The 21435-nt window shown below is 41.7% G+C and overlaps 2 protein-coding genes across 7 annotated transcripts in view; one reads left to right on the forward strand and one right to left on the reverse strand.

The window, feature by feature from the left end:
* The window catches only part of LOC137489472 (uncharacterized), a 205072-nt gene that overhangs the window by 53450 nt on the left and 130187 nt on the right, over nucleotides 1–21435 (forward strand). The gene's annotated exons all lie outside the window — the stretch shown is intronic.
* LOC137490885 (uncharacterized) lies at nucleotides 830–20719 on the reverse strand. 3 transcript variants are annotated; one of them, XR_012402266.1, is made up of 4 exons: nucleotides 20659–20719; nucleotides 20066–20215; nucleotides 1776–4288; nucleotides 830–1394 (listed from the first exon to the last, which is right to left on the reverse strand). XR_012402266.1 is itself a non-coding variant. In XM_073947986.1 (4 exons), exon 4 carries the CDS (start codon nucleotides 4119–4121, stop codon nucleotides 3576–3578), a length of 546 nt encoding a protein of 181 aa, XP_073804087.1. In that variant the 5' UTR covers nucleotides 4122–4288; nucleotides 9993–10065; nucleotides 20066–20215; nucleotides 20659–20719; the 3' UTR covers nucleotides 830–3575. The 3 variants fall into 3 exon arrangements, 2 of the variants coding, with proteins under 2 accessions (XP_073804087.1, XP_073804086.1); XM_073947986.1 differs by adding an exon at nucleotides 9993–10065 and having other exon boundaries at nucleotides 830–4288; XM_073947985.1 differs by having other exon boundaries at nucleotides 830–4288.

Genomic DNA, 21435 nt, shown 5'->3' on the forward strand with positions numbered 1-21435 from the left:
CATTTATGATCATCTAAGACTACGACACAGTTATTTAAAATGGTAAATTAACTTAAAATTATTTTGTGGCGTTATTCTAAAAAATGCAAAATCCGGTAAATGAATAAATGCCTCTTAACTTATTAGCACAACCATGTAAACCTAACTCTAACACATAAACACATTGTCTGTTCTAGTCTAATGGTTTATATATATATATATACACACACACACACACACACACACACACAATAGTAGAAATTAAAATGTGTGTTAGAGTTTGGTTTACATAGTTATACACACATTAATGTTTCAATACAATTAAATAGACAAGGGACAATAACCATTTTCAATGTATACCGCAGTTTGGAAAAGTCAAGGTTTTAAACTGCCAAAGGTTTCTGCCATATCGATCCTACAGTATATGTAAAGTTTTTTTTTCCTTTGTTTTTTATTACAATTTATTTTTATTTTTTTTAGGACAACAGTATCTCCAGCACAAAAGATATACAAAGATGCCATTTTAAAATGTAAAGAATTTTTCGAAGCTAATAAAGACAGCAGAAGTCAATGATTAATTTTCATTCTTTACTATTACCATCTTTACTATTCCAAAAAACTTTTAAATGTTTCTCAAAATAAAATATATCATGCTCAAAAGGGAAAAGGTTTTGTTTTTATCCATACATTTAAAAAGAATATATTTTAGAGCAGTAATCACAATATTGAGAAACTGATTTTTTTTTTTTTATTCAAGGTTATCATACCAGAATCTTATACCAGCCTATGCGTACAATGGAAAACAGGAGTAATTGTATTAGCCTCAACCAACAGGTAAACAAAACAAAAGTTTTTTTCTGTTTATTTATTTATTTTTTAAAATAAAATTCTGACAGTAATTTGGGAAAGCTTGCATTTGACTATTACCAGCAATGCACCAATTATGATTTAGAACAATAACTTTCTAACGAGACCATTCATATATCCACAGTAAAACATAAGGAAATTAGAAACGTTAACACTCACTCCAGCCATTAAAGGGGTGGTCCACAATGTAATTTTAAGGCTTGGTTGTGTTTATAAGATGCAAAGCAATGTGTGCTCATGTTTCACTTGAAGGAAATCATGTTATTTTTTTATATATCTCACTTTGATTATACACAGCTACTCAGCTAACATGAAAACGACTGTCAAATTTCCTAGTTCCTCTGAAAGGCCCGCCCTTAAGTGACTCTGATTGGTCATCAATATAATGTGCTGCGATTGGCGAATCAGCTCCACGTCACGCCCGTAAAAGCACACACTTTTCTGCTGTGTAAACCTCAGTCAACCTCCTGCCTGCTCTCTAAAATAAAATCTGACAATTGTCTGTAACAAATGTAAATGGGGTGCGGCTCCTTTAATAGCGTGTGCGTCTATGTGTGTGTGTGTGTGTGTGTGTGTGTGTGTGAATGTGTGAACTTTCTGTAACAAGCGCATGTGTGCGGGACTTTCTTTTTCTCTGATGCTCGGTTAAGTTATTTTCTGTTATATATTGTGACAGAAGAATAAAGCACAAGATGTGGGATGCTACCTGTTTGAGCCTGGATTTATTTTTCTGCTGCTAGCACTGTATTTTTTAAACTCAACGCGTAACATGACGGCTTTTACATGTATCCGGAATATGCAGGTGTAATATGAATCATCCACATATCTTTTGTGACTTCATTATCTGAGATGTGTAATGCATAGAAAAGCTGCCTGTGGACAATCAGTTGCGCCAGTCGCGCACGCGCACACACATAAGAGACACGAACGTGCTGGTGGAGTGTGTGTGTGTGTGTTCACAGCAGTTTGACTGATATGAATTTGTAGCTAAATCGTTTGCCCGCAAAGCAGCTTTACCCATTGTTTACATCGTTGCTACAGCATACCGTTAACGCTAGACACTGTACATGTCATGATCAATTTTAACTAATAAAAACACTTACTGGTTGTACCTGACAGCTTCTGCTTTGAGGAGATTTTAGCCGAATCCAGCACTGAACTGGGAGAGATTCTGGAGCTGTTTTGTCAAATCATGCTTGCTGTGTATTTTATAATTCTCTGGAACATAATTCATATTGAACTGTAAGCACTTCTGTCTTTGTGTCATGTCCTTTGGAAGCTTAAATACAGAAACGGACGAAGCTCTGTGGAAATAGCAGCGTTTAGACACATTTTTAGCTTCATCTCTGCTATAACGTTACAGCACCTCTGGCCAAGGGCCTTACCTGCTCAGTTTGGATCCGCAGTAATGAACTTTTGTGATCTCACAGGGGGCAGAAGTATTTTTTGTAGTCCCCAAAATTCGTTCATTGTAGGCTTTGCTAAGCTAACTCTGTAAAAACCAAGGTCTCCCTTTGCATTGAACTTAGAACTTTTTACATTCAGAGATGTTGTTTATGTTCACACACCTACATTAAACATCAGCTAAAGTTTAAAATATGATATCATATTGGACCACTTCTTTAAACCTAAAAGTAAAGAAACTTTAGTAATAAAAGATGCAACACAGGACAATTGAATGGACTTTCTAAATGTAAAGCCTTGGTATACTGCAAACCAACCGTCCTGGAGCTCCACCTTCTTTGATGTAGGGTGTCTTCCCAGTGATTTGTTTCTCATTCAGGGAGTCAGACAGAGAACATCATCCAAAACAACACCAGCTACATGAATAGACTGAAGAGTGGAGTACAGATGTATACGCACCTGTACAATCACTTGCAAAGAGATTTTAAGCTGCAGAGGTGCTCTTTGCCAGATGTTTATGAAACTGTTCTTCTCTCAGCCGCCATCATTGTGTTCAGGGTAAACGCAATGAGTGCAAAACATTTACAACCCCACCTACTGCAGTGTAGGAGTGTTGGAAAACAGTAAATCATCACTCAGCCTTTTCAAACATTTTAAACCAAATGAGTGAAATTCTGTAAACACTGATCAGATCTGTACAGTTTCTCTGCAGTGAATCCTCTTCTGTTTTCAGATGTGTTAAGTGATTAAACCTTGTCACAGTGTGAACACTTGTACAGTCTCTCCAATGTGAAACGTCTTGTGCAGTTTGTAATAAAAGTCTTCTCACACTCAGAGCACATATAGTCTTTCACACCAGTGTGGATCTTCATGTGTTTATTAAGATTTGCTGATCGGTTTAAACTCTTCCCACACTGAGTGCATGTGAATAGTTTCTCTTCAGTGTGGGTCTTTATGTATTTATTAAGGTCTGAGGAGTTACTGAAACTCTTCCCACACCGAAGCTGCGGTCACACTAGAGTTTATGCATGCGATATTCCGTTGAACGGTACTGCGAAAAGGGGCGGGATTAAACAAGATGATTAGACATTTAAAAAAAAGTGAGCGATTGGTCCATATTTTACATTTCTATCCAGAGAGGTCATGTTTTGATCTTCGATTGGTCTCACTCACTCAACCAATGCGATTACGCAGGTCAGAGTTCACCAAGCTTGAACTTTGCAATGCAGTGAACTGTGAAACTTGACACCAGACTTCCATTTCCGATATGACGCATATGTGTGCTTATAAATGGAAGTCTATGGGGAGAAAAGTGTGACAGCGGCTTAAGTGCAAGTAAATGGTTTCTCTCCAGTGTGGCTCATCATGTGTAAATTAAGGTATGGTGGTCGGCTGAAACTCTTCCCACACTGAGTGCATGTGAATGGTTTCTCTCCAGTGTGGATCCTCATGTGTTGATTAAGGGATGATGAGCGGCTGAAACTCTTCCCACACTGAGTACATGAGAATGGTTTCTCTCCAGTGTGGATCCTCATGTGGTGATAAAGGTGTGATGAGCAGCTGAAACTCTTCCCACACAGGGTGCATGCGAATGGTTTCTCTCCAGTGTGGATTCTTATGTGTTGTTTAAGGTATGATGAGTAGCTGAAACTCTTCCCACACTGAGTGCATGTGAATGGTTTCTCTCCAGTGTGGATCCTCATGTGTAGATTAAGGGATGATGAGCGGATGAAACTCTTCCCACACTGAGTGCAAGTGAATGGTTTCTCTCCAGTGTGAATCATCATGTGTAGTTTAAGGTGTGATGAGCAGTTAAAACTCTTCCCACACTGAGTGCATGTGAATGGTTTCTCTCCAGTGTGGATCCTCATGTGAATTTTAAGATTGCTTTGTTTTCCAAAACTCTTTCCACACTGAGTGCAGGTTAAACGATTCTTGTCTCTCCTTTTCAAAATACCATCAGTCTGTAAATTAGTTTTTTCCTCAATTTTGATATGATGTTCCTCCTCTTTACTCTCCTTATTCTCTTCAATTAAGTCTGAAATAAATAAATAAAACATAAGTTTTCATTAAGTCTTAAAAACTCTCATCAAAAGCTGAAAAGTGAAAAGACACTGGAAACATTGGCTACACACACTGTATTTTTGATGCACATTAAATGTAAAAAAAAAAATCAGATCATATTGTGTTTAGTCCACATTTAAGCAGATTCAATTAAATTAATCTTTATTTATCTAGTGCTTTTACAATGTAAATTGTGTCAAAGTCGCTTAACATAGAAGATATGGATTTTTTTTTTTTTCTCTTCAGACTTAAAGGCAGATAGCCGATATATATATAGGCTGATAATTATAAATATTTTAAAATGTGATATTTTTATACAGCAAACTTCATAAAAGATTGAACTGCTCTTATGAATTAAATAGTCTATACTCAAAGCAAAAAAGCTATGATTTCAAAATTGCAAGGTGATTATATAGACCTATATTCACTTGGGTTGGGTATCGAAACCCAGTGCCATACCTTTGGAAACGGTATGCACCGGATCAAATCAGCATATGAATTTCGGTGCTGCAACAAGAATGTAAGCAGGTTGCGCACCAGAAGCGCAGCTCGGCGACGCACAACACCATGAATTAGCAAGTCATTGGCTGTCTGCGGTGCCCAGGCACGACTCATGACTATTCATATCTCTGCCATGCCACAGAGTCTAAATAGCATCTAAATAGTTTCATTTTAACCTTCCTGTCGTGTTCGGGTCAAATCTGACCGATTTACAACTTAAATAACTCATAAATATTGTGTTTTACATCTGATAGCCTCATGGCCTTATGAAATCCTCCACACTATGCTCTTGAACATCTAAAAGTGATGAGCACCTCTTTCATTGAATTTTGAGTGATTTAAATCAACCTTGTTACACCTGTGGTGTTCCCGGTCAAAAGTGACCGCCATAGGAAATAAATAGGTATCCAGATTATATTTTCTGACAGAAAACATCCACCCACACACAACCTCAACTCACTCACCCACCCACTCACTCACTCATTTCAGACTGAACAGTGTCTTTTGCAGGTACACATCTCTTTTACGTGCTTATGTGCTGATCCTCCAGCCTAATCTCACAAATAAACAAAACTATTTTACGTTTAGTCAGTTCAGTGGCTAATTCATATGAGTTCAGTCGTACAAAATTGTATAAATTATAAAAGGAGGCATGGCACCCAACCCAACCTCTAAACCCAATCGTCATAGGAGATAAGCAAATTGTACAAAACTATATGAATGAGATCATACAAATTCATATGGATTAACTACTAAACCAATAAGTTATGAATTGCTATTAAAGTGTTGGATCCTCTAACATGAATCAACTTCCTGATAACACAGTGTTCATATCTTCACAGACTAAACAGGTGTCTGTTATGTGAATCCATCTGTGTGTGTCTTTCTATATTTATTTTCTTATTTTATTCTTTTTGTTTATTTATTTATTTTTCTCTCTGGAAAAAACACAGAGAAGGAATCCTGTTTCCTTTCTTTCGTTCGTTCAGCCAATCTCTGAGTCTAGCAGGAGCACTTTTAGTTTAGCAACAATTATTTTATTATATTAGACCATTATTATCTCGCTCAAAAATGGCTAAAGTATAACTAGAGCTAGTTGTGTGGTCATGCTTACCATATATAGCCTCAGTCACTATTCCCTATATTAGTATACTTGAAGGACTGAAAATTTGATCTCTTAGAACACAGAAAAGGACAGCATTTTGTTTGTGCTTTGCTGGTTGATAAATCATTCAGATGGATTAAAATTTCAATTTCTTTGGTCAGACCCTGTGATAGTTTTCTTAGTTAGCTGTCTATTAGTAATGAAACAAAGTATTTTTATTCCAGTCATCTATTGTTCATTTTGTAATATATTTTCAGCGCCTATTTTTATTTTCATCGCAGTTATTTTATGTCTAATTCTGTAAATTTATGTAAACACTGCTTTGAGACATTGCTCACAGCTAAAAAATGTTGAATAAAAATTTGGTGGAGAAAAATTATCTTTGTGCTAATATAAGAGCAGTTAAAACAGACCGGTCAATGGGAACACTAAAGTAGGGGTAGGATGCTAACACGACAGGAGGGTTAAATAACATGCGAATGTGCACGTCTGGTGTGTGATACTATCAACTGTCATGTGCACGCCATGCCACGGCTCTGAGTGGCGCATCTACTGTGTGACACCCTTAAGAAGCACAAAGGGGTGCATTAAAGGCACTCATAAGTAAGCGTTGTGTCATACTACCTCTAAATGTTGAATGCAAAGCATGCAGTACGGCGCATGCGGCGAGCGACTCACTTCATCAATACGCATGATTGCGTTCATCTAATTTGCTTAAACTAAAGCAAACTATTTTACAAGCAAGGATTCTAACACACCAACATGCAACAGATACTTTACAAAAGTTGCGTGTAAGAGAGAAACACGTCAAACTTATGAAATGTAAGGGCTCATGGAATCACCTTAAAGGTGAGGAATGGACTGTCTTTGACAGCTTGTGACATCATCTGGCACATTATTTGAGTACGTTTACATGGACACCAATACTCTGATTTTAATATGATTAAGACAATACTCTGATATGAACAGTGATTTTTGATTATCTTAAAAGACCACAGACACAAACTGTGGAGTAAACATAAGGCTGGTGACACAATGATGTTACTGATCAATGAGCTATAACATGTAACTGGGAATCATGAATGTAACATTCAAAAGCAGCTCATGTAAACACCTGAATCATATTATTGTCCTATTCAGATTAAGGCAAATCATTAGATCACTGATGTCCATGTTAAAGTAGTCACAAGCCACAAACCCAGAAAAAAAGGTGTTCCCTGATTTTGATGACAGCCTTTCCACAGGTTAGTAGTAAGCTAATGTAACGTTAATAGCATAATGCAAATCTGGCATTTATGCTAACAAACAACTGATCAAAATAAATATATGAGTGCAATTCAAATATATAAAATATGAATTGATATTTTCTTTAAACGTATTATAAATATATACTTATATTGTACAATTACAATTAGAATGATAATATATATATATATATATATATATATATATATATATATATATATATATATATATATATATATAAAATTGTTTTATTTTTGGTCGATTAATTTTTGTGGCTAAAATGTATCGGTTCAGGCACTGTTTTGGCACCAGTACTGTTTTAAAAGTATCAATTTAGCACCGGTATCGGAAAAAAAACCAAATGATACCTAACCCTAGTTATAAATGCATAGTTCTTTTCATAACCAACTGTATATTTGAATGAACATTGTAGTTTTTCAAAAGAATCGTTAATGCATTTAACAAACCTTTTAAAATCAAACGTGACAAACAGCGGGTCTGCACTTACCATAGAAAACATACAGTGCAGCTCTTTGTTTTCACGTCAGGGCATTTTAGGCAACTGTACAATGTGGCAAAAGTGTGTAGGACCATCTGTACAGTATGCCGGACACTGAACTGTTTTGAGTGATGACCCCACCTCATCACTATGTTGAGGCTAAATGGCTGATCTCAGGGAGCAAATGATTCAAGTGTATAATACAAATAGAGTAAAAAAAAAAACAAATGTTGCTTTACACAATGTTCCTTTTAACTAAATTTGTATTATAAAATTGAATCATTACTGGGCACTACATTGTTACTTGCTGGAGGACAGAAGATACCTTTTCTGCCTTATATGATGACACCCTACCTGCAGCCTGACCCAGAGGAAATCTCAGTGACCCAAGCAGACCAAAGAGAGTGCTAAGTAATATAATTTGTCAAAAAATATCTTTAATTAAATATTTTGGGCTGAAGGACTGTTAATTTCTTTATTTCCTGAAATATAATGAAGGATTTTTTACACTGCTTTATAAAAGCACCTTTCAGTGTATAACATATTTTTCATATACATTTCTCACCTTAAGATGATGCTCATCTGACTTGATCCTTGAAGATGGACCTTTTACAGCTACTTAAAAATTCACTATTGTATTTGTGATACAAATTTGTGAAATTCAAATATGGAAAAGTGCAGACAAATTCTTACACTGCTTGTTAGTTGAGGCAGAAATAACTTTGTCTGCATGCAAAACAAAAAGCAAAAAACAACCTAAAACTACCAGACAACAATCACTTACAACAGTGACAGATTGTGTGGTTTAAGTCAAAGAACTCAACAGGCTACTGATGAGCCTTTATTAAAGGACAGAGCAGCCCCTCCACCTGGTGGCCCACAGCAGTTAGACATGCCTCAGCCTCCTTTCTATTAGCTGCATGACAGAAAGAATATTCTAGAGTGTTTAATACAGCTCAAGTAATCAAATAATATTTTTTCAGAGAATGTTTCTGTGTTAATTATGTCTTTGGATAGAGTTCCTCTAGCTCCAGAAGGATTACAATTTCTATAAGCCTTATTAGTCAATACACATTTGTATTGTGGTCTTAAGAAATTAATGGCAGGAAAATTAAATGCATGAATGGTTACATAACATACTAAAAAAGGTTGTTAAAGAGAAGTTAAATTTTTTATTACAATAAAAGGGAGGGTGGCCTGTGTAATTTAATGAACTAACAAATTTTCTTATTATTTATTTTTTCTTTTCTTATCTATTTCTTATATTTCTTTCATTGATGCAGATGTGTAATCTGTGATCAAAACCTCCACCTCTGTAAAGTGCGCTGGTCTTTTTTTCTCACTATGACTTTCTATGGTGACTCGTGAATTTGGCGATCTGCTGAGAATGCCTTTAGGTATGCGCCGTGCGCATGCCTTAACCTACTGTTTTCTTAAGGAGGTTGATTTAACTTACTCTTATCAGCTGTTTTAGAACCGACATAACTCACAGTAAGCAGGTTTTGGGTTAATCAACCGAGAGTTCAGGATTTAGCAGATGGGAGGTTAACCCAGCTTTCTGGAATACCCCCTGGTCTCTAATCTGAGCTGCTGTTAAAGGTGCAGTAGGTGATCTGCCAGTATGCTAGCATTAGCGTAATAGCTAAGAAATTTCACAACCCTCCCCTGCCATCCGCAGCCACGCCTCCTTAAGTCATGAACACGTGAACTCGCACTGATTATATATAACACCAGATCATGTCATTCACCAGTAAGACAACTGCATGGAGACACAGACTTTATAAAGCGTAGTTGTTGACAGGCCAGAGGGTGCAGGAATTATATATCTCCAAAACTGTATAACAGGCTCTCACTGTTCAAAAATGAACAAATGTGTGAATATAAATCAAACTTCACCTCAGTAAAGCTGGTTTGGCGGAAGGGCACATTTACTTATGTTTTGTTATTAAATTAAATAAAAATTAGATTAGAATAAAGGTTAGATCTGTTAAAAACAGAAATATCCTGTCATCTTTTTACGTTACACTTTAGTTTACGTTACCAAGACAACGAGTGACTTTTTATTTTTCAGTTGTGCTCGCTGATCCTCGTACATCGCTTGTTTTCAGCACTTTTCACACTTGAACAACTAAACGAATACTCCAGTCTATTTAACCGACTATATTATCGATGCTGAAAAAGGTTCTCTATAAACTGGACAATAGCCAAACTTTTGCTGGACGTTTTCAGTGGCTGAACAACACCTCCGTACATATAAACCCATTCATAAACAAGAACACAGTCTACAGTACATAATCTTTACGTGGCTAAAATAGATTTACAACATACCTGTCCAAAATAAATACTTCAGCCATGGTGTCACCCTTCAGATTGTTGTTTTGAACTGCATAACGTCATTGCCCTGCAGTGTGCAAAAGTAATTCCGATATTGATTCGGAGTTTAGAAGTTTTGATTCTGCATTTTTGGCAGAAGCTTTTTCAGATACAATCTTTCTTTTTATGCATACATGGCCATGTTGGTCTTTCAGAAAGAAGTTTAGGTTGATGCAGAGTTTGTAGGATGAAGTCTCTCTGTCAGCTGTAGATGTGTGCTTCGCGCAGGAGTGACGTATCTGTCTTCTTAAAGAGGCTGCGCAGAAATTCAAATTTAAATTTGTTGACAGTTTGAGATACCTGTCGAAATTGAGTTACTTGACGGTCCGACAATATTTAATTGGATAAACATTTTTTTTGTTTTATGCCTCATCCAGAATATAAAAGTGAGTTGGCATTATTGTATATAAATTAAGCAAATGTTTCCCAGTATTGGGTTGCGGCTGGAAGGACATCCGCTGTTTGAAACATATGCGTGAATCCTAATGAATAAAGGGATTAAGCCGAGGGAAAATGAATGAATGAACTTATGCAAATGCTTAAAGCCAAGTTTGCGGTAAACTAGAGTGATAAGGAGATGGTGAGATGATATACTTTTGCTACTTGATTTCATTCATTTGTACTTTTGTCTTTGTTTTCTTGTCTTTGTGGATGTCCTGAGGCTTAGCTGAAGACCTACATGATGACATTCTATATACCTGACAAAATGTAGAAATGCCATCTAAAAAGGTGACCTGCTGTTTGCCCAATTAGGGACAGTAAAAACATAACTATACAAATAATAATGTTAACCCAGGGTTTGTGAATGTGAACCATCTGTTAATGAACACTAGGTGTAGCACGAGCAGTCTGGAACATGATAACAGATAACCCAGGATTCTGTTTGTCGAGGGTTAGAATGACCCAGGGTTAACAGTTTTAAGTGTGAAAAGCCCTAAGAACACTCAGCATCAGATCTCAGGATAAACAGAGCACAATGACAAACAGTGACAATTGTCAATCAAGTCATAGTGACCTGATTTCATATGCTATTGTTTTAGCACTTCCAATTCAGTTGACTATTGGAGAAATGACCAGGAGTAATAAATGGCAGAAAACTGTAACACTACTTGCTCAACAAACAAGTGTGTAGATGACTATACATACAAAGAAAAATAATAAAAATGTAAAACTTGACTTGGCCACATCAAGCAGCATTAGGCATGAGCCAATATAAGATTCTGGCAGTATGATAACCTTTAATAAAAATATCACAGGTTCAAGATACTGAAATTACTGCTCTAAAATTTATTCTTTTCAAGCATATGGGTTAAAACAATTTTTCCCCCTTTGAACACAATATATTTTCTTTTTGAGAAACTTTGCAAGTATTTTGGAGCAGTAAACATGTCAGCCTAAATCATTCAAATTAATCATTTTCTACTATCGTGCAGAACTGTTTTAAGAACACTTCGGTACGGTTACGGTTGTTTCTCCACTGAGCCTGGAACGGCGCGGCACGATTACAAACCATTCTCGGCCCGGAATTCTCGGCATGGTTAGACAACCGTGCTGAACTGTGCCGACAGAATCTGTGTATTGACGTGGCAGCTCTGTTGCCAAGCTACCATAGCTGACTCAGCGGAAGCGCATTAGACATCCTCAAGAAACTAAACTACAGTATGAAAAGGGTTTTTAAACCATAGAGCGGTCTCTAGCAGAGAAGTGAATAACTCATTATATTCTTACGAAGATAATTTATTTATTATAGTTATTATTTCATTGACGTGAATACAATAATGTGTGACATAATAACTAACCTGTCATCTAAAATCTTAGAAATAATAAAATAGCCTATTGTTTTATTCATGGCTAGAGCTTGATTAATTTGATTGACGAGGCAATGAGAATTTTAATTCGCCTGACTAAATGTAAGTTTATTGCACGCAGCGCTGTATTTGACATCACAAAACTCACTCTGATCCAGGAGAGAACTTTACCAACGACAGCATTTGTTGCTGACAGACTTTTATTTCTGCTGCACATCAAGTAAAGCGAATAAAGACACGCTTAACATCATCAATGTCCAAATTCCACAACACCATCACTATATCCATGAAACATGAACATGCAAACTCTTTTGACAACGAGGAAATAACTGCACTTTTTAATTCAAAGGCCAGATGGCTTGTTAATTTGATACCAGCGAGACCACCTGAAGGATAGTTACGACGTTTTGTAGTGTCGGCCGTCCAAAATTCTACAGTAGAAAGTCAACTCTTTAAAATATTTTTGGACTTTGCTTGAAAGCTTTACACAGGGGCACTGTAACTGTCCAAGGTACTGTTTTATGATTTATATAATAGTCTATATGCACAAATAAACAAGTCAAATGAATGAATGAATTAAATAAATATGCATTCTTAAATGTTGGTATTGCTTTTAATCAAAAATATCACTAGGTTTTGACAAATGTTTTATAAAAATAAAATGAGCAATTTTCATCATTTCAGCTACAGGCCATTATATGATTCACTTATATACACGTTTGACATTTATGCATGTAACATGTTTCGGTGTTTTTGTTTTTTGTTCTCTGGGATCTTTAATATAGTTACGCAAATATTTTCTAAATCGTTAAGCAATAATTTGCCTACAGCTTGTTAGTTATTGTAATAAAATGACAAAAATACTAAAAAAGGAGCAGCATTTTGCTGAACATAATAGTCCTTTCTATGCTTTAAATCCTGCTATATATGTGTTGTTTCATATTCATTTTTTATTTCACTTGCTGCATTCGTTATTTAATGTTTGAATACTGAAACAAATAACAGCCATCGCTTAAAGGGTTATAATTTACCATCAAAATGTAGTATATTTTATATCATTATAAACTTTTGATATAAAACCGCTGTGTAATTTAGCTGATTGTTAAAAATGATATAATATAAGTTATTATAAATAATATAATTTAAACCAGGGTTTCTGCACGTTTTGCCAAGTAAAAAGCAAGACTTTTATGACATTTTTAAGACCATTATGAATTTAACCAACTCATTATTATGATAAATAGAGTTTAAATGACCTTTTTGAATAAAAAGTTTAAAGTTTTATTGAGATGAATTGTTCGTGATTGTATGGGTTTTGGCCAGTTTGGGTAGCAAAACATGAACAAATGAAAATGATTTGTTTAAAAAAATTTAAGACCTACAACACAACATTTCAGTAAATTTAATACTTTTTAAGGCCTAAAATTTAACATTTTGGAATTTAAGACATTTTAAGACCCAGCAGAAACCCTGGTTCCCCTTCGGTTGGGGAACTTCAGTGCCATGAATGGGAGGATTCGGATCAGAAGCCGCTTATCTGGAGAGTATTGAACGGGCCAATGAATGAAATTAATTGGCAGCGTAAGCTTGCGCAGGTGTGCGACATCTGCAATTATCTCAGCATATAAGCACACCTGAAGCCAGCAGACGCCATCCTTTTCGCCTCAGATCCTTTCTGAGTGAGTCGATGAGGGTTCCTCTTGCTGATCAGCACTTCAGAGCGAACGAGTGTGTCTCCCGGTCCAGAGTGGGTCTTCGCGGTGGCAGACGGTCGAGCTGGGTTACTCCCTTGCCTGCGGTTCTTTGGGTCCGGTCCTCCAGAGCGGTGCGTATAGTTGCAACTTTCCTAAAAGAGCAACACAGTCGTGCAGCACGTCCTTTTCAGGATGGCGCTCCGACTGTGCGTTTCTGGATGCGGGGGTTTCCTGTCTCCGGATGATGGACACGATCACTGCATTGCATGTTTGGGGGTCCAGCATGTTAATGCGGTGCTCGCGGGCGGTTCATGTCGTCATTGCGATGCCATGACCGTTGCACAGCTAAGATCGCGGCTAACTTTCGCAAGAGAGCGAGCCACCCCAGTTGCCTCCTGCTCTAAAAAAGCAGCGGGCGCTCGGGCAGATCTGAGGGTTTCAGCGGGAGCTAATCCGCCGCCCACGGGCTCGCGGACCTCTCGCTCCTCACGGCGCTCCATCCAAGCTTCGGGTGGTGAGAGTGATCCGTCTAACCAGATGGTAGCTCTCACACTCGCTGACACCGGAGATCAGATGTCCTCCGCGGCATCGGAGGGTGGGCTTTCACTGTCCGACGAAGATCCGGACCCGCTCGCCCCCTCCGGGCAGGTGAGCGCTGTCAAATCGGATCCTGAAGCGGACATGTTAGCCGTGCTTTCCCGGGCTGCTTCGGCCGTGGGGTTGGAGATGGTTTATCCCCCAGCTCCGCGGCCGGACCGACTAGATGGGTGCTACGTAGAGGACCAGAAGGCGAAGCCTTCGAAGCCTCTCGTCCCCTTCTTCCCGGAAGTGCACAGTAGGCTCACGCAGTCCTGGAGGGCACCTTTCTCTGCCCGTGCTGCGAGTGCCTCCGCCCTCACCGCCCTTGACGGCGGAGCTGCCAGGGGGTATGAGGCGATCCCGTCAGTGGAGCGCGCTATCGCGGTCAATCTTTGTCCGCGCGGCGCCTCTACGTGGCGGGGTTTGCCCCGCCTCCCGTCCAAAGCCTGTAGGTTGTCTGCCTCCCTCGGAGCCAGAGCTTATAAGGCTGCGGGCCAGGCTGCTTCTGCTTTGCACGCGATGGCCACCTACCAGCGCTACCAAGCGCAGGCGCTGGCCGAGCTGCACGAGGGCGGGTCCAACCCAAGCTTATTACATGAGCTGCGCACCGCGACCGACTATGCTCTTCGGACTACTAAGTCCACCGCGTGTGCGCTGGGGAGGACGATGTCCACACTTGTGGTTCAGGAACGCCACCTCTGGCTAAACCTGGCCGATATGCGCGACGTTGACAAAGTTCGCTTTCTTGACTCGCCCATATCCCAGGCTGGCCTGTTCGGCGACACCGTCGGTGAATTCACCCAGGAATTCAAGGCGGTGAAAGAGCAGTCGGATGCGATGGGCAATGTCATCTATCGGCGTGGCCGTAAGCCCGCTCCGCCCGCCGAGCCATCCACCTCCGCTGTTTCTCGCCGAGGGCGCCCGCCAACGAGTGCTGCCCCGCCCCCGCCTGCGCCTCCGGCCAAGCGGGCGCGGCGTTCACCTCGAAAGCAGGCAGCCCCTCCTGCCCAGGGCGCCGTTAAGTCCGGTAAACGGACCGCGAAGCGTCCCTGAGACAGGCCATCCGGAGAAGAGGAAACTTGCTCTTTCCCCGCTGGAGGGCGGGGCCCCGATAACAACGGTACTTTTCAGTGCCACCAAAACATCAGTAAAAGAGCACTTTTTTCCTTCCCCGGATGTGACTGCACGAGTTCTGCCAGTCCGGGACGCGCTGCCTTCCGGCTCGCAGACTCTACGTGCTTCGCCAGTGGCTCACAAGCGCTGGGGGGACGGTCTCCCTTCCCTCAGCCCTCCAGCCCCCTCTCCGGAGTCAGGGTGCGGAGCCAGAGCGAATCGCTCTCCTCCAGCTCTTCCGCGGGACCCTCGTGCTTCCCGGATCAGCACATCCACTCCGCGCTGCCCCACCGCTGGTACGTCAGCGATTGTAGCGATGACTCCATTAGCGAGGGCTCTGCCTGCCTGGTTAGCGCGGGCCAGCCCCTCGCGGTGGCTCATACGCACAATCAGACTCGGTTACGCGATTCAGTTCGCGAAACGGCCCCCCAAGTTTACGGGCGTGTATTTCTCCAGGGTCAACCCCCTGTCCGCCCCTGTCTTGCGAGAGGAGATTGCTGCCCTCCTGGCGAAGGGTGCAATCGAGCCGGTTCCTCCAGCCGAGATGGAGAGTGGGTTTTACAGCCCATACTTCATCGTACCCAAAAAGAGCGGTGGGTCACGGCCAATCCTAGATCTGCGCGTTTTGAACCGCTGTCTGCACAAGCTGCCGTTCAGAATGCTCACGCAGAGGCGCATTCTCCAATGCGTTCGTCCTCGGGATTGGTTTGCAGCCATAGACCTGAAGGACGCGTATTTCCATGTCTCCATTCTTCCACGCCACCGCCAATTTCTGCGGTTTGCGTTCGAGGGTCGAGCGTGGCAGTACAAGGTCCTCCCCTTCGGGCTCTCTCTGTCTCCGCGGGTCTTCACCAAACTCGCGGAGGGTGCCCTAGCGCCCCTTCGGCTCGCGGGCATTCGCATACTCAATTATCTCGACGACTGGCTGATTTTAGCCCACTCGCGGGAGCAATTGATTATGCACAGGGACAAGGTGCTTCGGCATCTCCGCCTACTGGGGCTTCAGGTCAACCGAGAAAAGAGCAAACTCGCCCCCGTGCAGAGGATTTCTTTTCTCGGGATGGAGCTGGACTCGATCACCATGGTAGCGCACCTCTCCGAGGAACGCGCTCGCCTGTTGCTGAACTGTCTGAGGGAGCTCGACAGCAAACTAGTGGTCCCACTGAAGTTCTTTCAGAGGCTCCTGGGGCATATGGCATCCGCAGCCGACGTCACGCCGCTCGGGTTGCTCCATATGAGACCACTTCAGCACTGGCTTCACGATCGGGTCCCCAGACGCGCATGGCACGCGGGCACACACCGGGTCTCGGTTACTGCGCTGTGTCGCCGCGCCCTCAGCCCTTGGAACGACCCCTCGTTCCTACAGGCCGGTGTGCCTCTAGGACAGGCGTCCAGCCATGTTGTTGTTTCAACAGACGCTTCCAACACAGGTTGGGGGGCCGTGTGTCGCGGGCATGCGGCTGCGGGCCTCTGGAAGGGTGCCCAGCTGCATTGGCATATCAATCGCCTAGAGCTGTTGGCAGTGTTCCTCGCTCTCCACCGCTTTTTACCGGTGCTGGAGCGGCAACACGTGCTGGTCAGGACGGACAGTATGGCGGCGGCGGCGTATATCAACCGCATGGGGGGTATGCGCTCTCGCCGCATGTCTCAGCTCGCCCGCCGTCTGCTCCTCTGGAGTCACCCGCGGCTGAAATCGCTGCGCGCCATTCACGTCCCAGGCACGCTCAATCGTGCAGCCGATGCGCTCTCACGACAGCTGTTACGCCCTGGAGAATGGAGACTCCACCCCGAGTCTGTTCAGCTGATATGGGCGCGATTCGGGGAGGCCCAGATCGATCTGTTTGCTTCCCCCGAGAACGCTCACTGCCAGTTGTTTTTTTCCCTGACCGAGGGCTCTCTCGGCACGGATGCACTGGCCCACAGCTGGCCTCGGGGCATGCGCAAGTATGCGTTTACCCCAGTGAGCCTGCTCGCGCAGTTTCTGTGCAAGGTCAGGGAGGACGAGGAACAGGTTCTGCTAGTTGCGCCCCTTTGGCCCAACCGGACCTGGATATCAGAGCTCTCACTCCTCGCGACGGCCCTCCCCTGGCGGATCCCTTTGAGAGAGGACCTACTCTCTCAGGGACAGGGCACCATCTGGCACCCTCGCCCCGATCTTTGGAACCTCCACGTGTGGTCCCTAGACGCGAGGAAGACTTAGGTAACCTACCGACTGCGGTGGTTAATACCATCACTCAGGCTAGAGCCCCCTCCACGAGGCGCGCCTACGCCCTGAAGTGGAGTCTATTCACTGAATGGTGCGTCTCTCGCAGAGAAGACCCCCGAAATTGCCAGATTAGTGTTGTGCTCTCTTTCCTTCAAGAGAAGTTGGACAGCAGGCTGTCGCCCTCCACTCTCAAGGTTTACGTGGCCGCCATCTCCGCTTATCATAGCGCGGTAGCTGGCGGCACCGTGGGAAAGCATAACCTGGTCATCCAGTTCCTTAGGGGTGCTAGGCGAATTAATCCATATCGCCCCCCTCTCATGCCCTCTTGGGATCTCGCCCTCGTTCTCAGGAGTCTGCGATCCGATCCCTTTGAGCCACTCGAATCAGTATCTCTAAGATTTCTGTCCCTGAAGACAGCTCTGCTGGTTGCGTTGGCCTCCATCAAGAGGGTCGGGGACCTGGAGGCATTTTCGGTCAGTGACTCGTGCCTGGAATTCGGGCCGGATTACTCTCACGTTATCCTGAGACCCCGCCCCGGTTATGTGCCCAAGGTTCCTACCACCCCCTTTAGAGATCAGGTAGTGAACCTGCAAGCGCTGCCCCCGGAGGAGGCAGACCCAGCCCTTTCTTTACTTTGTCCAGTTCGCGCTCTGCGCATTTATGTGGACCGTACTCAGAATTTTAGATCATCTGAGCAGCTCTTTGTCTGTTATGGCGGTCGGCAGCAGGGAAGTGCCGTATCGAAACAAAGATTATCCCACTGGATTGTGGATGCCATTTCACTCGCTTATTCGAGTCGAGGTCAGCCGTGTCCCCCGGGAGTACGTGCACACTCCACTCGGAGCGTTGCATCCTCTTGGGCGCGTGCACGCGGCGCCTCTCTAACAGACATCTGTAGAGCTGCGGGCTGGGCGACACCCAACACATTTGCAAGGTTTTACAATCTGCGAGTGGAGCCGGTTTCCTCAAGGGTATTAGGTAACCCTTTGGTGATTGAGGAGACAACTCGGTAGGGTGTTGAAACACGCTTGCTGCGCCATTCTCCCTAACACGGAGGTACGTGCGCCTTTTTTATCTGTCAGTAAAGTTCCCCGTCAGGTGAGCCCTGCAGATTCCTCCGTGGCCCCCAGCACTGACTCAGCGGATGAGTCACTTGCTGGCCCACTACGTTGTAGGTCTGCCCGCTGGTCAGCCCGCGTTTTGGGTATAGGTGCCTGCTATGCGTGATCCCCACTAGGCGATCCCATATGCTTATTCCGCCACGGTTAAGTCCCCCCCCTGGGCGGACCCGTGTCTTCCCTCTCCGCTAACCACTCTTTGCTATGCGTACTCCCCCTTTTTAGGGCTAGTCCATAGGTAAATTCTGCCATCTATCCCCCCCTTGGGTAACGGATGGCCTCCGCAGCGTCCTCCCTATCGGGATTGCACGCTTCCCAACGTACTGTCGTATTTCCTAGAATTATCTAGATGCTCACGACTTCCCAAAAAATATATCTAAATCCGTAAAACTTCTGTTGAAGTAGGATAAATTAGGGCCAGGGACACGTTGGAGGACCGCGCCCCCCATGATGTGGGTGCGTCACGCTTGCTTGACTATCTCCTCATCGGGGGTGTTGGTAAGGTGCAGTCATTATGGCGCTTTCCATATTCTCCCATTCATGGCACTGAAGTTCCCCAACCGAAGGGGAACGTTCGAGGTTACAGAAGTAACCCTTCGTTCCCCGAGGAGGGGAACGGAAGTGCCATATTCCGTCGCCATAATGACTGTCCCTTAGCTGTTTGAAAGTCTCTTCAGCTTAAAAGGATGGCGTCTGCTGGCTTCAGGTGTGCTTATATGCTGAGATAATTGCAGATGTCGCACACCTGCGCAAGCTTACGCTGCCAATTAATTTCATTCATTGGCCCGTTCAATACTCTCCAGATAAGCGGCTTCTGATCCGAATCCTCCCATTCATGGCACTTCCGTTCCCCTCCTCGGGGAACGAAGGGTTACTTCTGTAACCTCGAACGTTAAACACAATAGCCCTGGAAATAAGTTATTATAATAATGATGTAATTCTAACTCAAATACAGTCTGTGAGAACTAGCAACAACCACTAAAAACAAGTTTAAACCCATAAAGACGGTGATGAAAAAAAGGGAATCATGATCCAACGTGACATATGCAAATGGAAAGTACTAAACCAACACCATCACAAAAATAGCAGATATCTTCTATGAGAATACTGTAGGTCAAATATCCTCAGCTCAGTTAAACTTTTTTAATTCATTGTTTTTAATTATTTTATAATTAAAAATAAAGTAATTTTTAAATAATATATTATAAAATAATAACCAGTGCTCAAGGACGCTTTATAAACAGTAGTAGAACAAGAAAAGCAATAACCTTATGGGGGTATAAAAAATGGGAGACTAATAAAAAAAAAAAAAAAAAAGAATGACAAAAGACACGAGAACAAGTAACAAGAAAGAAACTCATTCCTCTTTCAATGAGTGCTTATGTGCATTTAGGAGAACTAGGCAGCACACTCAGGTCTGCAAGATGGATTTAATTTAGTATTCTTATTATTAAAATATATCTGAATGAGGATCAGATGACTGAATTGGTCTTTGAGAATGAAAATTAACCTGTTTGTTCCTGCAGATCTTCCTGTTTGACTGTGAATGTTTCTTCAATCTTCACATCTTCACTCTCCTCTTTAATAAACGCCATCTTTATAACAGTGTGGAGATCAGTCGCTTCAGCAGGAGTTTCTCTCTGTGTTTGGACACTTTATTCTGTGTAAAATTAACAAAACAATAAAAATGTTCTGTTTAAAATAAATAAAACAATAAGTAAAAACAAAATAACTTCTCTTCAACACTTGCTTCAACAGTTTTTTTTTATATGAGAGTCATTAACAAAAAGAAATCAGGTAAGTCCGAGCAAGAAACAAAATGCCACAAATCACCTGAACAAAACTATACTCTATCTCTTATATATAGTGATGTTTACTTAGAATGGAATGACATTATGCTATTTAATAAATTTAACCTTCATTAAAACACTTTTTATGTTGCTTTATTCAAACAATAGCTCTCATTACTGTGAGTAAATTAGTACTACGTTGTATAAAAAATTTAAATAATATTGTCAATAGCAGCTACATAATTTAGTATCGGGTAAGAATATGAAACTTTAATCAATCGCTTTATATGCATGTAAAAGCTTTAAAACAAACCTCTTTCCAGTGAAATCACAACGCAGGAGCGCCGCGACCTTATGACGTCATACGCCACGCCAAAATAAAAGTCTTTTTGTTTAGATTTTTATTGTCACTTACTGGTGCAGTCATGACTTGTTGATACATTTCTACACAGACAGACATATAATCAGTATTTGGAGTTGATCAAAAACTTTACTCTAAACATTTGTAAGACAATTAAAAAAACGTTTTTAATCCACTAAGATTAAGTGTTTAAAGCAGAATATTGTCAATTTTTGCCGTATTCTTTCATTGATTGGATGTGATTTTGCCATGTCCCACACACTGCTCAGACAACTTCAGTGAGTCTAAAAAATAGGTAATTTAGATTAAATTAAAAATATTTCTAAATATTCTTATTTTTTTAACAAGTTATTTGATAAAAAAAAAATCATTTTAATAACTTTTATTTTGTTTTAATAATATTATAAATCATTTTGCATGTGTCCTTGAAATTGCTGTCCACCCTGTCATGATGTGGTAAATGCCCCTTTAAGAAACCCTCTGATGTACTCATTGGCATCACCGTGCCCATTTTGCTTTTCTTCAGAGGTGAAAACATCTGCTGTGCTCACAGTAACTATCTACACTTATGCTATTTTTCCCCATATTGTGTTTGAAACGGAATGTTGTCAAGCTTAACATGTCCACTCTGTCATAGTGAAATATTATTATTTTTTTTTTTTTAAATCAGAGATTAAAATCTAGCTTTCAATCTGTGTACAAAGAGCTTAAATATAACACTAGTGATGT

Source organism: Danio rerio, chromosome 4 (genome assembly GCF_049306965.1).
Source record: "Danio rerio strain Tuebingen ecotype United States chromosome 4, GRCz12tu, whole genome shotgun sequence".
NCBI classification, from domain to species: domain Eukaryota; kingdom Metazoa; phylum Chordata; class Actinopteri; order Cypriniformes; family Danionidae; genus Danio; species Danio rerio.

What these genes read in the sequence shown, in the direction of transcription:
- LOC137490885 (XM_073947985.1), bottom strand. Translation starts at nt 20,150, where the DNA reads ATGGCGTTTATTAAAGAGGAGAGTGAAGATGTGAAGATTGAAGAAACA. An exon ending in AGATCTGCAGGAACAAACAG is followed by an intron (nt 4,289 to 20,065) that starts GTTAATTTTCAT and finishes TATTTATTTCAG; the next exon opens with ACTTAATTGAAGAGAATAAG.